The 16940-nt window shown below is 45.0% G+C and overlaps 1 protein-coding gene across 2 annotated transcripts in view; it reads left to right on the top strand.

Moving 5' to 3' along the window:
• The window catches only part of DAO (D-amino acid oxidase), a 98537-nt gene that overhangs the window by 43906 nt on the left and 37691 nt on the right, over positions 1–16940 (top strand). For both annotated transcript variants that reach the window (XM_085859526.1, XM_085859527.1), the window contains 3 exons: positions 2244–2358; positions 14904–14980; positions 15926–15991. In XM_085859526.1, coding sequence (XP_085715652.1) covers positions 2244–2358; positions 14904–14980; positions 15926–15991 — 258 coding nt within the window. The remainder of the gene's footprint in view (positions 1–2243; positions 2359–14903; positions 14981–15925; positions 15992–16940) is intronic.

The following is a 16940-nucleotide window of genomic DNA, read 5'->3' as shown; positions in this document are numbered from 1 at the left end:
CTTCAATAATATGAAGAGAAACTTAGGGCACATAAAAGTCACACAGAAACCACCCCAGCCCATGGACTGAAGGGGCCGGAGTTTGTAGGAAGAGTGGGGAGAAATACTGAACAGGTAAACTCCATTATCCCTCAACATATTGATCACATCGATGTTCTGAGTGTGTGTTTTGTGTTCGTCCAAGATATGGAGAACTTTGTTCTCTTTGCTGGCACCGGATACCTCCACGAAATGGTCAAACTACACCATGAAAATGTTGCTCTGCATCCACTTATGACACCTTAAAACGGAACCGGAAGGAGCACCATCCATCAATTCAGGCTTCATTCTTACGCGTGGCCAAATGAAAAGTGGAGAGCCCAAAGCTCCTGTCGCCGACATGCATATTTCTGTTGTCACTGGCATCCCTCTTTCTGCAGACGTGAGAAGGCCCACTTGCCGGCTGCCCTTCAAGGCAAGAATCTTCAATGGTCTCGTTTGGACAGTTGTTATTCTCATCTCATCAACATTATAAATGTTGTCAGAGGAAAGATGTGCTCCTCCATGATGGCATCCAAATTGTGAAAGTACTTGTTGACTGCTCTCCGGTTGAAATCGTGAGCTCATGCTGCAGAGGGCGCCTCAGATGTTCGAAATGTAAATGCCGAGAGAGAAAACTTCAGCGCCAATCTTTTCCTGCTATTTCATTCTTTAACAGTTTAACGGATGGTCTAGTCCATTCTGCACTGCCAGTTTGTAATGCAATCGACGGAGCATTGTAGTACACTTACACCAAGCATCATTTCCTCCACGTGTAAGTATATACTGAACCAACTTTGATTCCATTTCATTTCCTTTGGAAGTTACGAATACAACGTACAAAGTCTTGTAACGTCCAAGGGATTTGAATACGCCGTTGGCTGATTTGTTTGTGTCCTTGTGACGTTGTTTCAGGGTAGAACTGGGGACTCTGAATTGTTTAGCAGCCTTCATATAGCCCATCTCTCCCAATTCTAATGCCTGAAATGCTGATCTCAGCAGCTTCAGCAGTCCCAGTCTTCAGCAGAAAATAGCCCAGCAGACCATTAAGAGTAAGCTGCCATTTTGATCCATTGGAAGTGGGTCGTTTTGCAAGTCGACAGAACAAAATCACAGCGACTTAAAACCTGAGTTTGAGGCTGCTACTGCTGCCTCTCATTGCTCGGAATCGTATTTCTTACAAAATTAATTTACATTCACACGCAAGTCACAAGAAAGGAAACTTCACAATAACATCATGTTTCGTGGCATACCATAGGTCAATGATCTTCACAAAATATTTTTTCATACAGGACGGCTCCAGCTGGACATTTCCGGATCCACCATATTGTTCGGCCTACCGTACCATGTGAAGATCTAATATACGTGCAAATCAATAGATGGTAGCATTGGGTTGGGGAGATAATAGGGGTGGGCCATTTGACCTAACAGTGCCATTTTGTACCACTTTCCCCCAGCTGTTGTTCAAATTTGTCTCATCATTTGTATCATGGGAAGAGCACTGAATCATTGCTGGAAGTTTCAACAAAAATTTGCACCAAATCTTGAGATTTATTTTGCATGAAGGACTGTAAAGTAGAGGTTCAATGGGGTTGGGGCTGGCAAGCTGACCAAGAGGTATGCATACTCATCTCTGAGCCACTTAGCCTGGGTTCGAATCTCGGCTCATCTATAAACTGTCATCCTGGTGTCTTCCAGGCAGAGTGAGGCATCAGTGGGTGTGTGCTGTCCCTTGGATGGACATAAAACTGGGCATACCGTTTGTCGGAATTAGATGGTGGATGTTAAAGATCCCATGGTGTCCTTCACAAAGAGTAGGCGAGCTATCATCAGCACCCTGAACAAATTACAAACTTACAAATTCCTGCCTCAACTTGTAGGGGGCATTGGATCCTCAGCACAGCCGCACCCACAGCCAATGATGCTACTCGCAACCTTGTGCTACAAACGAAAGAAGAAGGGGCTGGGGGAGTTCTTTAAACATCAGTGAAGCAGCGATATTTAAAAAATAAATAAATAAATAATGTTGTGCAGGAAGGGGCAATTGAAAGAGAGTGAAGGATTATTTTATGCTTTTATTGTGGGCTATGTATATTCTCTCTAAAAAGTAAATATTGACTCTCTGTACTTGGTATTTAGAAGCAGTTGTTCACACATTAATGCTTCCAAGAAGCAATGACATTTGTGAATCAATATCCATCACTAATTATTGTACCTTACCCCAGGAAATGGAACCGGGAGACTTTCCAATTTCTACTGAAGTTCTTAAACCATGCGGATGTTCCAGAAATGGGACTGTTCGTGCAATCAGGATACAACCTTTTCAAGAAACGTGTGCCTGTATGTTTTCAAACAAAAATATATGAGTATTCATGTTCATGATCTTGGTCAGTTGAGTCAGTTTGCATGTTTGTCCATCTATCTGTCAACAAGACAATTCAAAAATGCTTGGACTTTTTGCATCCCATGACGATACAGCCTTGTTTAAAATTTGGACATTGTTTAACATAAATGACGTCACAATTGATTTGAAAACCCAAATTGTCCGAAGTGGCCATATCTCAGGAATGCAAAGTGGTTCACATATTTCAGTCTCAAATAAGCTGTGTGTATACTGTATATAACATAATATTAATGTGGTTGGGTTTATCCAACAGAAAGAAAAGTTATAGAGAAAGAAAAGCACAGCTAACCAATGAATGGAACTAAACTATAAAAAACGGACGTGTTGTTATTGCTGGACTTGTTTGTTATTCCAACACTGGTAGAATGGCAAAGGAGATTGACCGTATGCTCGTTGATGGGAGCTGGAGGATGATTCAGAACTGCAGGGTCTATCGGAGTGCTCAATTCCTCAATACTGACCACAGCAACTTGTTGGTGTAAGCAACTCTGAAGTGGCAGTTTAAATCCAGGAGGGTCGTTGGCAGGCTGGATGTTGGGAAACTCAAGGATGAGAGGGAAGCGGAGGAGTTTGCTAACAGGCTGAATGGGGATTTGGAGGTCTGGGTGTTTTGGGGAATCCTGAAGAGTTGTGGAATGCCTTCAAGACCACTATCGTTGATGTTGCCAGCAGATGTTTTGCAACACATTGTCAGGTGAAGAAGAATTTTGTCTCCTAAGGAACACCTGATAACATTGACGAGAGTTGCAAGGTCAGGCTTAATGGCAGAGCTGAGCTGTTCAGGAGGTTGAGGCGTAAAACTGTTCGTGTGCCGAGGGTGGACAAGGAAGCCGATGTACAAGGAATCTGTGAGATGGTAGAGCATCACGTGATCAAGTGATTCTCGTCCTGCTTCCAGTGAAATTCGCACATTGCGTTCCTCCAAGCCCAACCCTCTGTGTACTGCAGTTAGAGGGGAGTGTGGTGGACTCTTGATAGAGGAGTCCAAAGTGAAAGCCCACTCAGCCGGTTATTTTCAGTGGTTGTGCCAGGCTGACCCACCAACTGTTCAGATGGATGTCAGGGGTGTAACTACCCCTTTTGCTAACCCTCCAGTCAACTGTCGACCACCTTTGTTTGTGGAAACACAAGCTGCGGTGAACCGGTTGAAAGGAGGGTAAAGCTCCTGGGATCTGTGGCATCCATGCTGAACTTCTCAAGGCTGGTGAAATGCTGTACTCAAGTCGTTGCATTCAGTTCTTTGCTCTATCTGGAACACAGGCATGATCCCAAGTGACTGGAAGAGGAGCCTTGTTGTCCCTCTCTGGAAAGGAAAGAGTGATCGCCAGGACTGCAATAGCAACCGAGGGGAGACGTTGCTCTCAGTGCCAGGCAAGGTCTTTGCTCAGATAATTATTGATAGGGTTCGCCACCATCAGCTTTAAGCTCCAGCATCCAGAGCAGTTACACCAAAGAGGTCAACGATGGACCGTATCCTTCCTTTTTGGGTCTTCACCGAATGCAGACAAGAGTTTCGGCAGGGTTTGCTCATAGCCTACCTCACTCTCCACGAAGCGTTTGATTCAGTGAATCGGGATGCCCTCTGGAGGATTCTTGGTCTTTATGGGGTGCCACCAAAACTGATCGATCTGATGTCTGAACTCCACTCTAGTACCGTGAGTGCTGTGAGATGTGGTGGTACCATCTCCGACTTATTTCCAGTTGTTACTGGAGTTTGTCAGGGGTGTGTGCTGGCCCTCACACTTTTCAGCACTTGTATGGACCGGATTCTAGGGAGGATGTTGGAGAGATCAAGCTGCGGTGCATCATTTGGGAATGAGGTGCTGAATGAGGAGTCAGAGCCGCTGGAATTACGGGTTTCCTGGGTCAAGTACCTATGCAGGAGGAACAACGTCCGAGTCTTTAAGTCCTTGGTCCTCCCAGTCTTGCTCTGCGGATGTAAGACTTGGACTCTCACCAAGGATCTGAGATGGAGATTTAACTCCATCTGTGCTAGTTCTCTTCGGAGAATCCTTGGCTATCACCACTCAGACCTTGTGTCCAACAAGCGGTTGCTGAGAGAGACTCAGATGAGATTTGTTGCCTGTTTCGTCCATGAACGTCAGCTGTGGCTCGATGGTCATGTGGCTTGTTTCCTTGATGCTGATCCTGCTCACCAGATTCTCTCAGCGAGGGATCCTCGTAAGTGAAGGAGGCTAACAGGCTAACAGGCTGACCACATGCCATGTGGTTGCAGCAGGTTGATCAGCATCTCGAGGAGATGGGGATGGGTCAGGCATCTCTACATGGGGGATGGACAGATGGAGGTCTCTGGAATATTGGCGGAAAGTGGAAGTCATCAGAAGGAACCTAACACAACATTCATGTTGGAGTACAACAAAAAAGCTCTTGCTCCGGCACCTGCTCCCATACCTGACCTGAATGAGACGTGTAAGTACATTACATGAATAAGTTAATCAACAATTAACAAAAATCATTGAACAAGATAATTCCAGACCAGGTATTCTTAGCTTTAGAAGACAATCTCTCAGAGCAGATAAGATGGCATCTGGCCACAAAGCAAACAGGAAGTGGAAGCCCTATTGTTCCAGCTTCTCTTTGTTGTCTTCTGATTGTCCTTCATTTTTGGAAACGTCCCATCTGCTTGGAAGACAGTTAACATCTCTTGAATGTACCAGAAGTGTTGAAAAACAGATCCATTGAAATGGAAGCAGGTTAAGCCTACTTCAAGTTATTCATGAGGTCAGGGAATCTGTTATCATTTCTGACATTATACAAACAAGGATACACAAGGAACTTGGGCGCAAGAGGAGGCCATTCAGCTCATCAAGCCTGTGCGACATGTACGTCATATCAATTCAATGCAATAGTAAATACACTTAAACATTCTTTTGGGGAGTAGGAGTTGAAGAGTGAGGATAAAAACAGTGGGACAAGCACAGACATCATCATGGTGTTTCATACATGTATATAAGATGACAAAAAAAAATATATATATATATATATATATATATATATATATATATATTTATCCGAGCAGGGTGTGCTGACACTTTGTGTAAACATATGACCCATGTTTTCCCATTGTCTCAGGTCGCTCACCTGCATTTGATTTTTATTTTATTATTTTTATATATTTATATTTTCATTTGCGGATGCTTTCCGATGGTTCTGTGATTTTTCCTGGTGCATCGACTTCGATGTCTGTTGGCACACAAAACTACCGACTATGCTTCCCCATTGTCTTGGGTCACTCTCCTGCATTTTTTTCATTTATTTATATTTTCATTTTGGATGTTGTCCGACGATTCTATGATCTTTTTTTGCCCTGGTGTACTGGCTCTGATGTCCATCGTCATGCAAAATTTCAGAAACACTTGAAAATATTCATCAGGTTATCTTTATTTAAAATTGAAAAATTGTTTCTTTTGGAGGGAGGGGGGGTGCATTTGGGTAAGGGGGCCAACACTGTTGAAAGGTGAGGAATGAACACAGACACCACATCCACCTTTTTGATAAGACCATCACACTGACATCACAATAATGACACTGGTATCCAATCACTGAGCCATACTCAGCTACCTATCATTCTTGCCAATGTCTATGTACCCCTCTATCTCCAATGCAGCTAGGTACCTATCTAACTCAATTTTAAACCTACCTTATGTTTCTGCTGTGATGACCTTTCCAGGGAGACCATTCCATGTATTAATAACTACTCTCTGAATGAAAGATTCTTGTCCTAACTCTCCTCTACTCTGAAACTGTGGTCCCTGGTCCAGTGGTCCTGTCACTGTCCATTCTTCTGAAGATCTCTTCTACACTTAATTTGTCTCCACCCTTCATTACTTTAATCATATTTCCTCGACTTGTTCAGATTATTAGTTTGTGGTCCTTCCAACACATTAAACTCTGTTTATGCTGCTGCTTCCACTTCAACAATGTTACAAGGCCCTTTTAATGGCAGCAAGCACTTATCTGCCATTAGAGGTTTCGTAATCGTAGTATCGTAGGTTCGTTGGATGTCGTACGCAGATTTTTTTTTTTTTTTTTTTGTATACCTTGGTCGAGGCTCGTATGAGAGCTAACACATAACTCACAGCAAGGAGGCATCAGACAAGAGGGGCGGGAGTGGAAGGGACAAAACAGTGGGGAACAGACACATTAGGTGAACTGTGGAAGGGAGAGGGATGGGGATGGGACGGGGAACATGGCGAAGAGAAGATGGACATTTCAGGGACTTTCAGGAAGGAAAGCAGGAGAAATGAAGGAAGTGGGCTTGGGTGGATTATCGGGGGTAGAAAAGATCGAGGATTTGGATGGGGGAAGATAAGAGGTGGTGGTGAACAGCTGTTTTGAAAGCCTGGAGGGAAGAATGGGAAAGAATAGAGTGAGGAAGTTTATTCCAAAGGCGGGAAAAAAGAGGAATGAAAGAGTGAAGATGAGCAGTGATTCGTGATTTTGGTAGTTTTACCAGAAGGGGGTTGTTGGCGGACCTTGAGCGCCCTGTGGAAATGTGGTGGGGACAAATCGCAGAGAGAGCAGGGGGGGCAAGGCTGGAGAGTAGTCGGTAGAAGACAGAAAGACCACCGACCAACCTGCGGTGATTGAGTGAGAGGCCCAAAGACTCAGCTTCATTGCGGGAGATGCCGATGATCTTAAATGCCCTGGTTTCGACAGCGTGAAGCCGAGAAAGGTGGGAGGCAGGAGCACCAGCCCAGAGGGGAGAGCAGTACTCCATCAGGCTACGGACAAAAGCTTTGTAAGTGGTCAGGAGCTCAAGAGGGCCGAGGAAGGACTTAGCACGACGGAGGATTCCCAGTCGGCGACTGGCTTTTGAGGCGAGGTTGGAAATGTGACTTTCCCAGGAAAGGTCATGGCAGATAGTGAGACCTAGAAGCTTGAAAGAAAAGACTTCTTCCAGAGGATTGTTGAGAAAGTGGATGGGGGGTTTTGTAAACGGTCCTTTCGAAGAGACATAGTGAGAGTGTGAGATTTGTCTGGATTGAAAGACATGTTCCACGTGTTGGACCAGTTTGTGATTTTATCCAGATCTGCAGTGAGTGAAGAAGCTGCTGCTTGCCGGTCTGAGGGATGACAGATGGTACGGCAGAGGGTGGAGTCGTCGGCAAAGAGAAATAGAGGATTTTCCAGAGAGTCCGAGAGATCATTGATGAAAACCAGAAAAAGAACAGGGCCCAGAACGCTACCTTGAGGAACTCCAGCCTGCACAGGAAGAGGGGATGAAAGAACTCCATTTAGGGCCACACGTTGACTGCGACAGGAGAGGAAGTCTGCGAGCCATGAGTGGAGATGGCCTTGAATACCATGGGAAGAGAGTTTGGTGAGTAGGGCAGGGTGCCAGACTGTGTCAAAAGCACGTGATATGTCCAGGGATACGGCTCGGATTTCCTGTCTGGCATTGAGGACCTCCATCCATTGATGGGAGAGCAGAAGCAGCATATCCAGGGTAGAGTGACCTGGTCTGAAACCAAATTGATGATTGGAAATCAAGCCATTGGAGAAGAGGAAGGATTTCATATCTGAGGCGATGATGGATTCCATCACCTTGCTGATGATTGGGAGAAGGCTGATTGGTCTGTAGTTATAGGGATCTGTTTTTGCACCTTTTTATGCAGGGCAGTGATGTTAGCAGATTTCCAAGCAGATGGCAGATGACCTTGGGCAAATGAGAGGGTGAATAGAACAGAGAGAGGGTGAGCAAGAGCAGAAGAGCAGGCTTTGAGGACACGTGGGCTGATGCCGTTTGGACCGGTTGCAGAATCTGACTCGAGGTTTGAAAGCAAGCTCTCCACCTTGTCAGGAGAAAAGGATACAGAGTTCAGGGACAGTTGGGTGTGACTGGGTAAAGTGGGTAGAGATAGTGATGGGTTTAGGACACAAGATTTAGCTGCAAACACCGAGTTTAGACATTCAGCTTTATCACGTGTGGAATCAGCAGTGCGGCCATTTGAGGTAAGGGAGGGGATGGAGGGGGAACATACACCAGAAACAGATTTGATTAAACGCCACCAGGATTTTGAGGAGGGAGAGAGGTTTGAGAGTTCAGACTTGAGATGAGAAAGATGTTGTTTTCTGGCTCTCCTGAGGGTAGATACACACTTGTTCCGAGCTTTGTGGAAAGAACTGAGATTGCCCTCAGTTGGGTTTGCTTTCCATGAGGCAAAGGCAAGTTGTTTCAGGACAACTGCCTCGCCACAAGCTTCAGTAAACCAAGGGCGGGAGGAAGGGTAAGACAACTGAACACGAGAGGGGATAAATCTGTGCATGAGGGAGAGCAAGTTTCTTTGAAAGAATTCCCAGGATGAGTTGATGTTTGAGAAAGTAGTGATGGGAGACCAGTCTGTTAGTTTGATGGCTGTTCAGAGACCCTGCCAGTCGGCTTGAGTGAAATGCCAGACTCGACGGCGGTGAGGTGGTTCTCTGATAACAGCCAGAGAGATGTCCACTTTGACAAGGACGTGGTCAGAAGAACCAATTGGAGCGAAGGAAGAGCAGCAGATATTGTCAGGGAAATTTGTCAAAATCAGATCCAGAAGAGATGGAGTACCATTGGTTGAGATCCGGGTCGGGAAGTTGACCGATTGAGTCAGTCCCAATGAGTCGCAGAAAGCTTTTGCTGAGGTGCCATGGCAGGTGAGAGAGGTACCCACACCGAGCCAACTGGCGTGATGACAATTGAAGTCACCACATAAGAGGAAGAGAGAGTTTGGATGAGAAGATAGAAGATGGTCCATGTTTTCGGATAGTGAGGTGTAGATGGAGTCATCACTGTTCGGTGGACGGTACAGTACACATATAAACATGAGGTGGGAGTGGAGGGGAAGCCGAAGCCAGAGGTATTCCTGGGGGTGTGGGGGAGTGAGAGCAGTGCATGGAGAGTGAGGAATAGAGTCTTTGATGAAGAGAGCAACACCTCCACCAGGACGAGGCTCAGGTCTGTCATACCGTAAGAGGGAGTAGCCAGGGAGAGATACTTGGGAGTCAGACACGTCTTGGGAGAGGAAAGTTTCTGTTAGGCAGATAATGTCTGGTTTGTCAGTGGCAACCTGTATGGAAAGATCTGAAAGGTTTGAGCGAAGGCCCCGGATATTTGAGGTCCACACTTTTAATGAAGAGGAAGGGGAGGAGGCTTTGGGTGCAGGAGGTGGAGGGGGAGGGGAGGGTAGGACAAGGGACGAGGGGGGCGGGTAAGGAGGGTTGCTGAAGGAGTGTGGGGTATTGCAGAACAGCGAGGGGAGGGGGCCGAATGAGGAGGAGAAAAGGCTCTGTGGTGCCTGGGGGAGAGGGGGACAAGAGACAAGGAAGAAGGCAGTTGAGGATTTGAGGAGGTGGAGTGAAGAGATGGAGGTGAGAGGGCAGTGGAGGGAGGCAGGTTGGTGGATGAGAAGGGGGGCAACTTTGAGAAGGAAGAGTGAGGGGGATGAAAGGCGGGAGAAAGGTGAGGGGCGGATTTTTGAGAGAGGTGAGAGGGAGGCTTGGAGGGAGAAGAGTGGGATGGTTGCTTTGAGAGTGAGAGTGAGGGGTGAGGGTGGTGAGTTGGCACTGAAGTTGGAAAAAAAGAATGTTTGATGGAAAGCGAGCATCCATGGCAAACTGTGGTTTTTAAAAGTTTTAGGTCAGAGATGCGATTTAACACAATTCTTGATGGATGTAATGAAGGCGAATTCAGAGCATGGAGAGAAGAAGCGCTGTAATAGTTGGACTTTTTAGGCAAGGAATGAAGGAGAGGTCGAAATGAGAGCAGTCTGTTAAAATAGCAGAAGAGTAGTGCATTGTGAAACAGTAAAGAGTTCCACATGTGTGAGAGAGGAAGATGAAGCATTATAAGATCGTTTTTGTAGTTAAAAATAATGTATGAGAGAGTTCAACAGATTAGGTCATGGAAGTGTAAAAAAAAAAAAATAAAAAAATAAAAAAAAAAAAAATCGAGGAAGAAGACGAGGAGGTTAAGAGGAAGAAGAAGAAGCAGAATCGGGAGAAGGTGAGCGTGTTGTTGTTGTTGGGTATATATATATATATATTTTTTTTTTTGTTGTTGTTAATAATATATGAGAGAGTTCAACAGATTAGGTCATGGAAGTGTAAAAAAAAAAAAAAAAAAAAAAAAAACGAGGAAGAAGACGAGGAGGAAGTTAAGAGGAAGAAGAAGAAGCAAAATCGGGAGAAGGTGAGCGTGTTGTAGGGTTTTTTTTTTTTTTTTTTTTTTTTTTTTTGTTGAGATAAGAAAGATTAGTTGGGAGAATGGGGGATGTTTGGAAAGTGGGGAGGATCAAAATTGAAGGTAATGGGGAGGATAGAAATTGAAGGTAATGGGGAGAAAAAACAAACAAACAAAAAAAAAAAACGATTGAACACCGAGTGGAACCGGTCGGCCTCAAGCCTAGGCCTAGGCCTCAAGCACAGGTAAGAACGTCGACAAAAATACTCACAAAATAGCACGATTTTTGAAACAAAACCGAACTAGCAACACACAGTAACATGTAGGTGAGAAAATTAAACAGTTAAAACGGGACAAATAACAACCGGAAACTTAGCTTTGAGAACGTCAGCAGGGAGCCCCAAAGGAGACCTCTCGCTGCTCTAAAACCGGAACCGGAGTCAATATAGACACAAGGAGTAGAGTTCATACAGAAGCCTTTGGCCATTTATTCATTCCCAAAGAAGCTTTGAGAAAGTTCTTTAATTGCTTCGTAAATCTCTGTGAAAGCTCCGAAAAGCTCCGTGAAACTGTAAAGGAATGATGTTGTTTTGTTGTAACAACAATACTTCAGAAATGCATTACAGTTCCACGATGAATCAAATACAATAAATCAAACAGACCTCAAATGGCGTCGAAACACGTTTTGCAAATGGCGTCAATGTACATCACGTGCAATGCGTTTACATGAAAACGTATACAAAATACATTCCAGTCTTTCTTACAATCAGCTACATAGAGATATGCTGAATACTTTAATCCTCCTCAACGAGTAGCGCTTGTATGTGGACAAAACGTAGAATGGGCCTGGTCACACTGATGGCCTCATGGCTTGCTCTGAACCTCGCAGCGCAGTGTACCCCTTACAATACTATGTAGTCCAGCAGCGTAGTCTGATATTTCAGATCAATTGTTCAAATTTGAATAAAAGCACCAAAATTTGTACACATGTAGAATAATGTATTCCGAACAATTCTAGATATGGAGCCACCGGAGATTGTGCCTTGGTCAGCTTCGGCGACCATTTTCCAAAATGGCCGCCATTCTACTTTAGCAAAATTGGCTATATGCTCTTATTTTCTTATTGTATTGGTGGTAGATATAAGGAAAGTGTAAAATTCAGTAAATTGACCATGAAAAGGCGTATTCAAATGTTATGAGCCAGTATTTTCGGTAAAAAAATGCATTATTGATTTGTAAATTGCTGCTCTCCTGAAACTTTTTGCTCAACAGTACCCATTATTGCCTGGAGAACAAGAGTCAAATGATATTCATCACATTCAATGGGTTTGGAATCAACAAAAATTGCATTATAGATGACATACTTTACTCTATTTTGAAAAGGGAACTGATAATCGTGATAATGACAAACTCAGAAAATGTAGTGAAATTATTGCACACTTCACTTTGAAGCGGCTACGGTTTACTGTCTACTACCATTCTACCAGCACACATGGTATACGCATACATCAGTCTCGTACAATATGAGTTTCTGAGCTCAAGTGTACTGGCTCTGGATCAAGAAGTCAACACTTTTACAAGCAATGCAACTTTGCATTTGCACATTCTAAGCGAGGCCGATATCTCATTCTGTGTCTACTGCGTCTGTCTACTGGCATTCTCCTTCACAAGCACACAGTCCAGTGCATTGCAGATTAGCCTTCTTGCATTTGCAGCGGTTTCTACAGCCTTTTTTGCAGCCGCACGACACCAGCTCGAAGCAACTTTTGAAGCCTCAGGGAGTGCGGTCCAGAGCGGTTCATACGACCCATCCTCTGTTTGCCGCCAGCCCCAGCTTATTAGTGATGGAAGCACGGGTTGAGGGACCAAGACCTGCCCCCAGTAATAGCCACCCTGGAAGACTGATCTCTTCACATGCTGTTCCAAAGCATCGTAGGTAGGTGGGATGTGCTGGACGGAGTTCCTCTTGGCGAGGAGTTTCTTGCTGGCCTCGTTGACGTCCGTATAGGACTGGTGCGGTCATAGAGGAGCACCACAAACCTTTCAATGCAGTGCATCGTGTCATCCTGGATGTTGACTGGCATGGTCAGGGTCACAAGAGAATCTGTCAGTTCTGGAAATGAGTTCCATGTGGCCCAGGCAGATTTCTTCCCATGCCCCATGAATGCTGAAACTGTGTCACATCTGGTCATGGCGTGGAAGACAGGGAGGGCACGTGCCTTCTGTGGACCAAGGGAGGCAGCTATGTCATGGGCAGGGAAGTAGCGGTAGTTCTTGCCCGTCCCAAAGGCAATCCAGAGTTCATCCACGCATGGTAGTGCCTGGGCTACCATCACCGCCAAGACGACGATGTCGGTGTCTACGGTTCGAATTGAATCCGACGGTGGTCATGTTCTGCAGCATGGGCCACATGTAGCATGATGCGAGTGTCCACCTCTTCTTGACCGCATGGAGCCAGAGAGCTTTCATCTTCCTGCCTTGGAAGGCAGATGACTGCTTCACCATCAGTGACTACCAGCTCCTTTGCCTCGTCATGGAAGGACTGCACCAGCACATCGGACAGGAGGGTGAAGAGCTCCACCTTGTTTGCGTCGACACGTAAGAAACTCTGCCAGTTTCCTGGTATGGCTGCGGTTCTCACCACGCGCCGTCGCACCCCTTTTCCTCGTTTCTTCCTTGTCGCCGTCTTCAAGGAACCATCTTTGTAGCTATCCCAAACGAGGTCGAGACGTGAAGCATGACGCAGCTGCCCCTCGACGTATGGGATGAAGACTTGGTGGGCATATTCTTCAAATGTCTTGGCAGTGCCAGGCTTCAACATCTGCAGGATGACGGCGCCGTCAAGGACAACAGAAGTGACAGCAGGTGAATCAGACTGAGCTTCAGCAACGCCTTCAAGGCACACCAGCAAGTCGCTTTTGCTACCCAGGTGTAGCTTACCTGCATCAGATAACGCGGGAGGGCATGCTTGATTTTCATGACGGAAGAACTCGTCCAAGTTCCCATCGCGGTTCTGGCAGCCTATGTAGAGCCTTGCAAAGATGGCCATATCATTCTTCACAGATGCTTCCTTTCCTTTGGGTGCTTTTGGTCTTCTGAGTGTTCCGAAGAGGGGGAGTTTGTTCCTCTTTATAGGTTCGTCAATAGTCTTGGTTCTGTCGATGAGGAAATCCTTTGAGTATGCCTGAAACTGTTCTTGTCCAATCTGCTTGGCAGTGCGAACTGTTTCAATCACTGCAGGATCGGCAATCTCCTTGGTGTCTAGGACCAGCAAATCTGGACTATCCTCCTCGAAAGGATTCCCCAGCTCTTCAATGACAGCCACAAGGGATTGTACATCTTTGGCAAATGCCTCCTGTGCACGCCGTGTTTCTTCATGGTGACGTGTCTCCTCATTGGCATTTGGATTGGCACCACCACAACAAAATACTTCTGAACCTGTCACCGATGCTGTGTGCGAAAATGGATTTTCCCATAAAAATGACCATTTTTCCCCAATACAATGGTTGGAAATATAATAAATCAACACAAATGACATTTGTATTGTTTTCCTTTGTAAATGCACATCACATGGAGTATTTATCACCTCTGAGAAACCTACAAAGAGAATAACAATGACATATCTCATGTTGTTAAAGTAGAATGGTGGCCATTTTGGAAAATGGCCGCCAAAGCTGACCAAGGCAAAATCTCGAGTGGCTCCATATCCAGAATTGTTCAGAATACATTAGTCAACATATGTACCAATTTTGGTGCTTTTATGAAAAGTCGAACAATTGGTTTGCTATGCTGCAATACTAATGTAAACTTTGCAGGTATGAACCTCGTAATGCAGTACAAGCTTTACAACATGATGTAAGCTTCGCAGAGTGATGTAAGCTTGCAGCAGCTGTAAGCTTCGCAGAGAGCCTAAGCTTTTGGCTCCAAGAATGCATCTGCATCCGTTCTGAGCTGCGCCCAGAACCTTCGCTCTCAGGACATCCGCTCAGAACATTAATGGTATTGTAAATCTTTACTCACCAACAAATGTCACGACTGACATGACAGCCCTGAATTGTAAGCGAGAAGTCAGCGATGCACCTCTTAAAAACCTCTTCAGAACGTGGTCTGTTTGTTTAGCCTAACATCACCTACCTTGAACGGTAAATGTCACACCACTACGCTCATCTTCACTAGAATTTTGTTTCGTTTAAACTCCATTTTGCACCATCATCACTCTGCAGAAAGAAGGAACCCTAGTCGTCACCGTCGTCAACATTTATCCCATCCTCATTTTCCATTGTTTCTGTTGTTTTTCAGGACCCACCATGGTGTGACATTGTGCTGGGCTTTCGTCATCTCACACAAGATGAACTTTCACTCTTCCCAGGATGGAGGTAGAACCTTTGTTTTTGTTCTTCTCATATTTCTCTTTGTTCAGTTGTTTTTTTTTTGCTGCATCGATCCCAACCCAGGCAACTATAATTCCCAAGTCACACCTTGTTTTTAATTTCCTTATCTTTTCCCCCGGATTTCTTCTATTTTGTATACAGAATCAAGGCTCATGCAAGAGCTAGAATACTGACCAGATCAGGAAGCAACAGAACAAAAGGAACAACAGAGAGATAGATGGGGTGTGGGAGGGTGGAGGGGGGCACACCAACAGCAGTCTTGACAAAATAGATGGACATTTTGATAAACATTGAATGTTGAGAGGAATTGGAGGGGGTGGGTAGGGGAGGATTAATGGGGTGGACAATATGGATAGAGAAGCAAACTTTCTGGAAGGAAAAAAACTGGAAATTTGGAAGGAATTGGCTTTGAGGGTTAATGGGGGGCAGAAAAGATCATGGTTTTGGATTGGGGATGATCTGAGATGATGGCGAACAGCTGTCTTGAAGACCTGGAGGGATGAATGAGATTGAAGAGAATGTGGAAGTTGATTCCACAGGTGGGGGAAAAAGGTAAGAATGAGTGGAGGTGAGCAGTGATCCTAGATTTTGGGACTTCCACCAGAAGGGGGTTGATGGTGCGACCACATGTGCGGATGAAGCACGGAAAGAGCGGAGGGTGCAAGACCAGAAAGGAGATGACGGAAGACAGAGAGACCACCGACATGTCTGTGCCAGGAAAGTGATAGGCCCATAGACTCAGCTTCATCGCAGGAGATTCCAATCATGTCGCCGGCCTCTTATTTCTCATTCAGTCTATTTTATCCTTTTACCTTTTTGTCAAATATTCATGAAATTGTTTTTTTGTGAAATTTATATTTGTTTATAGTCTCATTTTAATCTGTTCTATCAAGCACACTCTCTCTTTCTTGATTTGGTTGTGTGCTGCAGCTATGGGTGGTTTAACACAACACTCATGTTGGAGTGCAAGAACTACCTTCCGTGGCTGATGAAAAAGTAAGTCAAGATATTTTAAGGAAAAGTTAAAAAAAAATTGCTTTTACCAAAACCAAAAACCAAAAGTATAATTTCCTTTTCTCCTTTTGGGATTTTCCTCATCCAACAATTGTCCCATCGCTGTCGTTTGTTTAGTGTTATGAGAGAGCGAGAGAGCGAGAGAGCGAGAGAGCGAGAGAGCGAGAGAGCGAGAGAGCGAGAGAGCGAGAGAGCGAGAGTAATGGCAAGAATGATGCAGATGATGGTAATGAATGGAAATGATGACGAATTAGAAGCATGATGACAATTGTGGTGAAGAGCATGATGACATCACCAATTCATTAATTAGTGTTCAGCACTTGGATGCTGCAAGTACTGTATGCCGTCAGTGTATCAGGACTCATGTTCTTCCAGCATTCAGTGTGACTTTCCCTGACCATGAAAAATGTCCTCTCATTGTTGCTCAGCTCAAGGCTTGACCGATTTCCATTTCGTGCTTCATTTTTGACAATGCGATTATTTGGTGGTGTTTATATGATACAATCGACACCTGGGGATTATTATATGAATACGCTAAGCCATATTTTGTGGACGTATCTCCTCCGAAACTGCAGGAGGGATTGTCACCACTTTCCGCATGCAGGTGCTCTGTGGTCTAATGAACAGCACAGGCAATGTGAGATCGTGCCAGATGGACAGGTTTGGGAATTTTCGGCGGTTTTCTAATTTTTACATTCGTTTGCATGGCGACGTGTGACGTCACCGCTGAGAGGCATAATGACGTCATGACATCATCGGTCATTCACTGACGTCATTACGTCTATCGTCAACAGACCGTCACCGCTGAGAGGCGTGGGTTTGGCTCGTGGTTTATAATCAGTGGTTTACATTTCACTGGTACTCAGATAGTCCTGCGCAGTAAAAAAAAATAAACAAGCAGTCATAGACTGGTACTTACGAAATCGTCAAC

Source organism: Eptatretus burgeri, chromosome 16, assembly GCF_056783735.1.
Source record: "Eptatretus burgeri isolate ZD-2024b chromosome 16, Ebu_testis_v1, whole genome shotgun sequence".
NCBI classification, from domain to species: domain Eukaryota; kingdom Metazoa; phylum Chordata; class Myxini; order Myxiniformes; family Myxinidae; genus Eptatretus; species Eptatretus burgeri.
The sequence above is the reverse complement of the archived record's forward strand: the minus strand, read 5'-3'. Positions and strand labels throughout refer to the sequence as shown.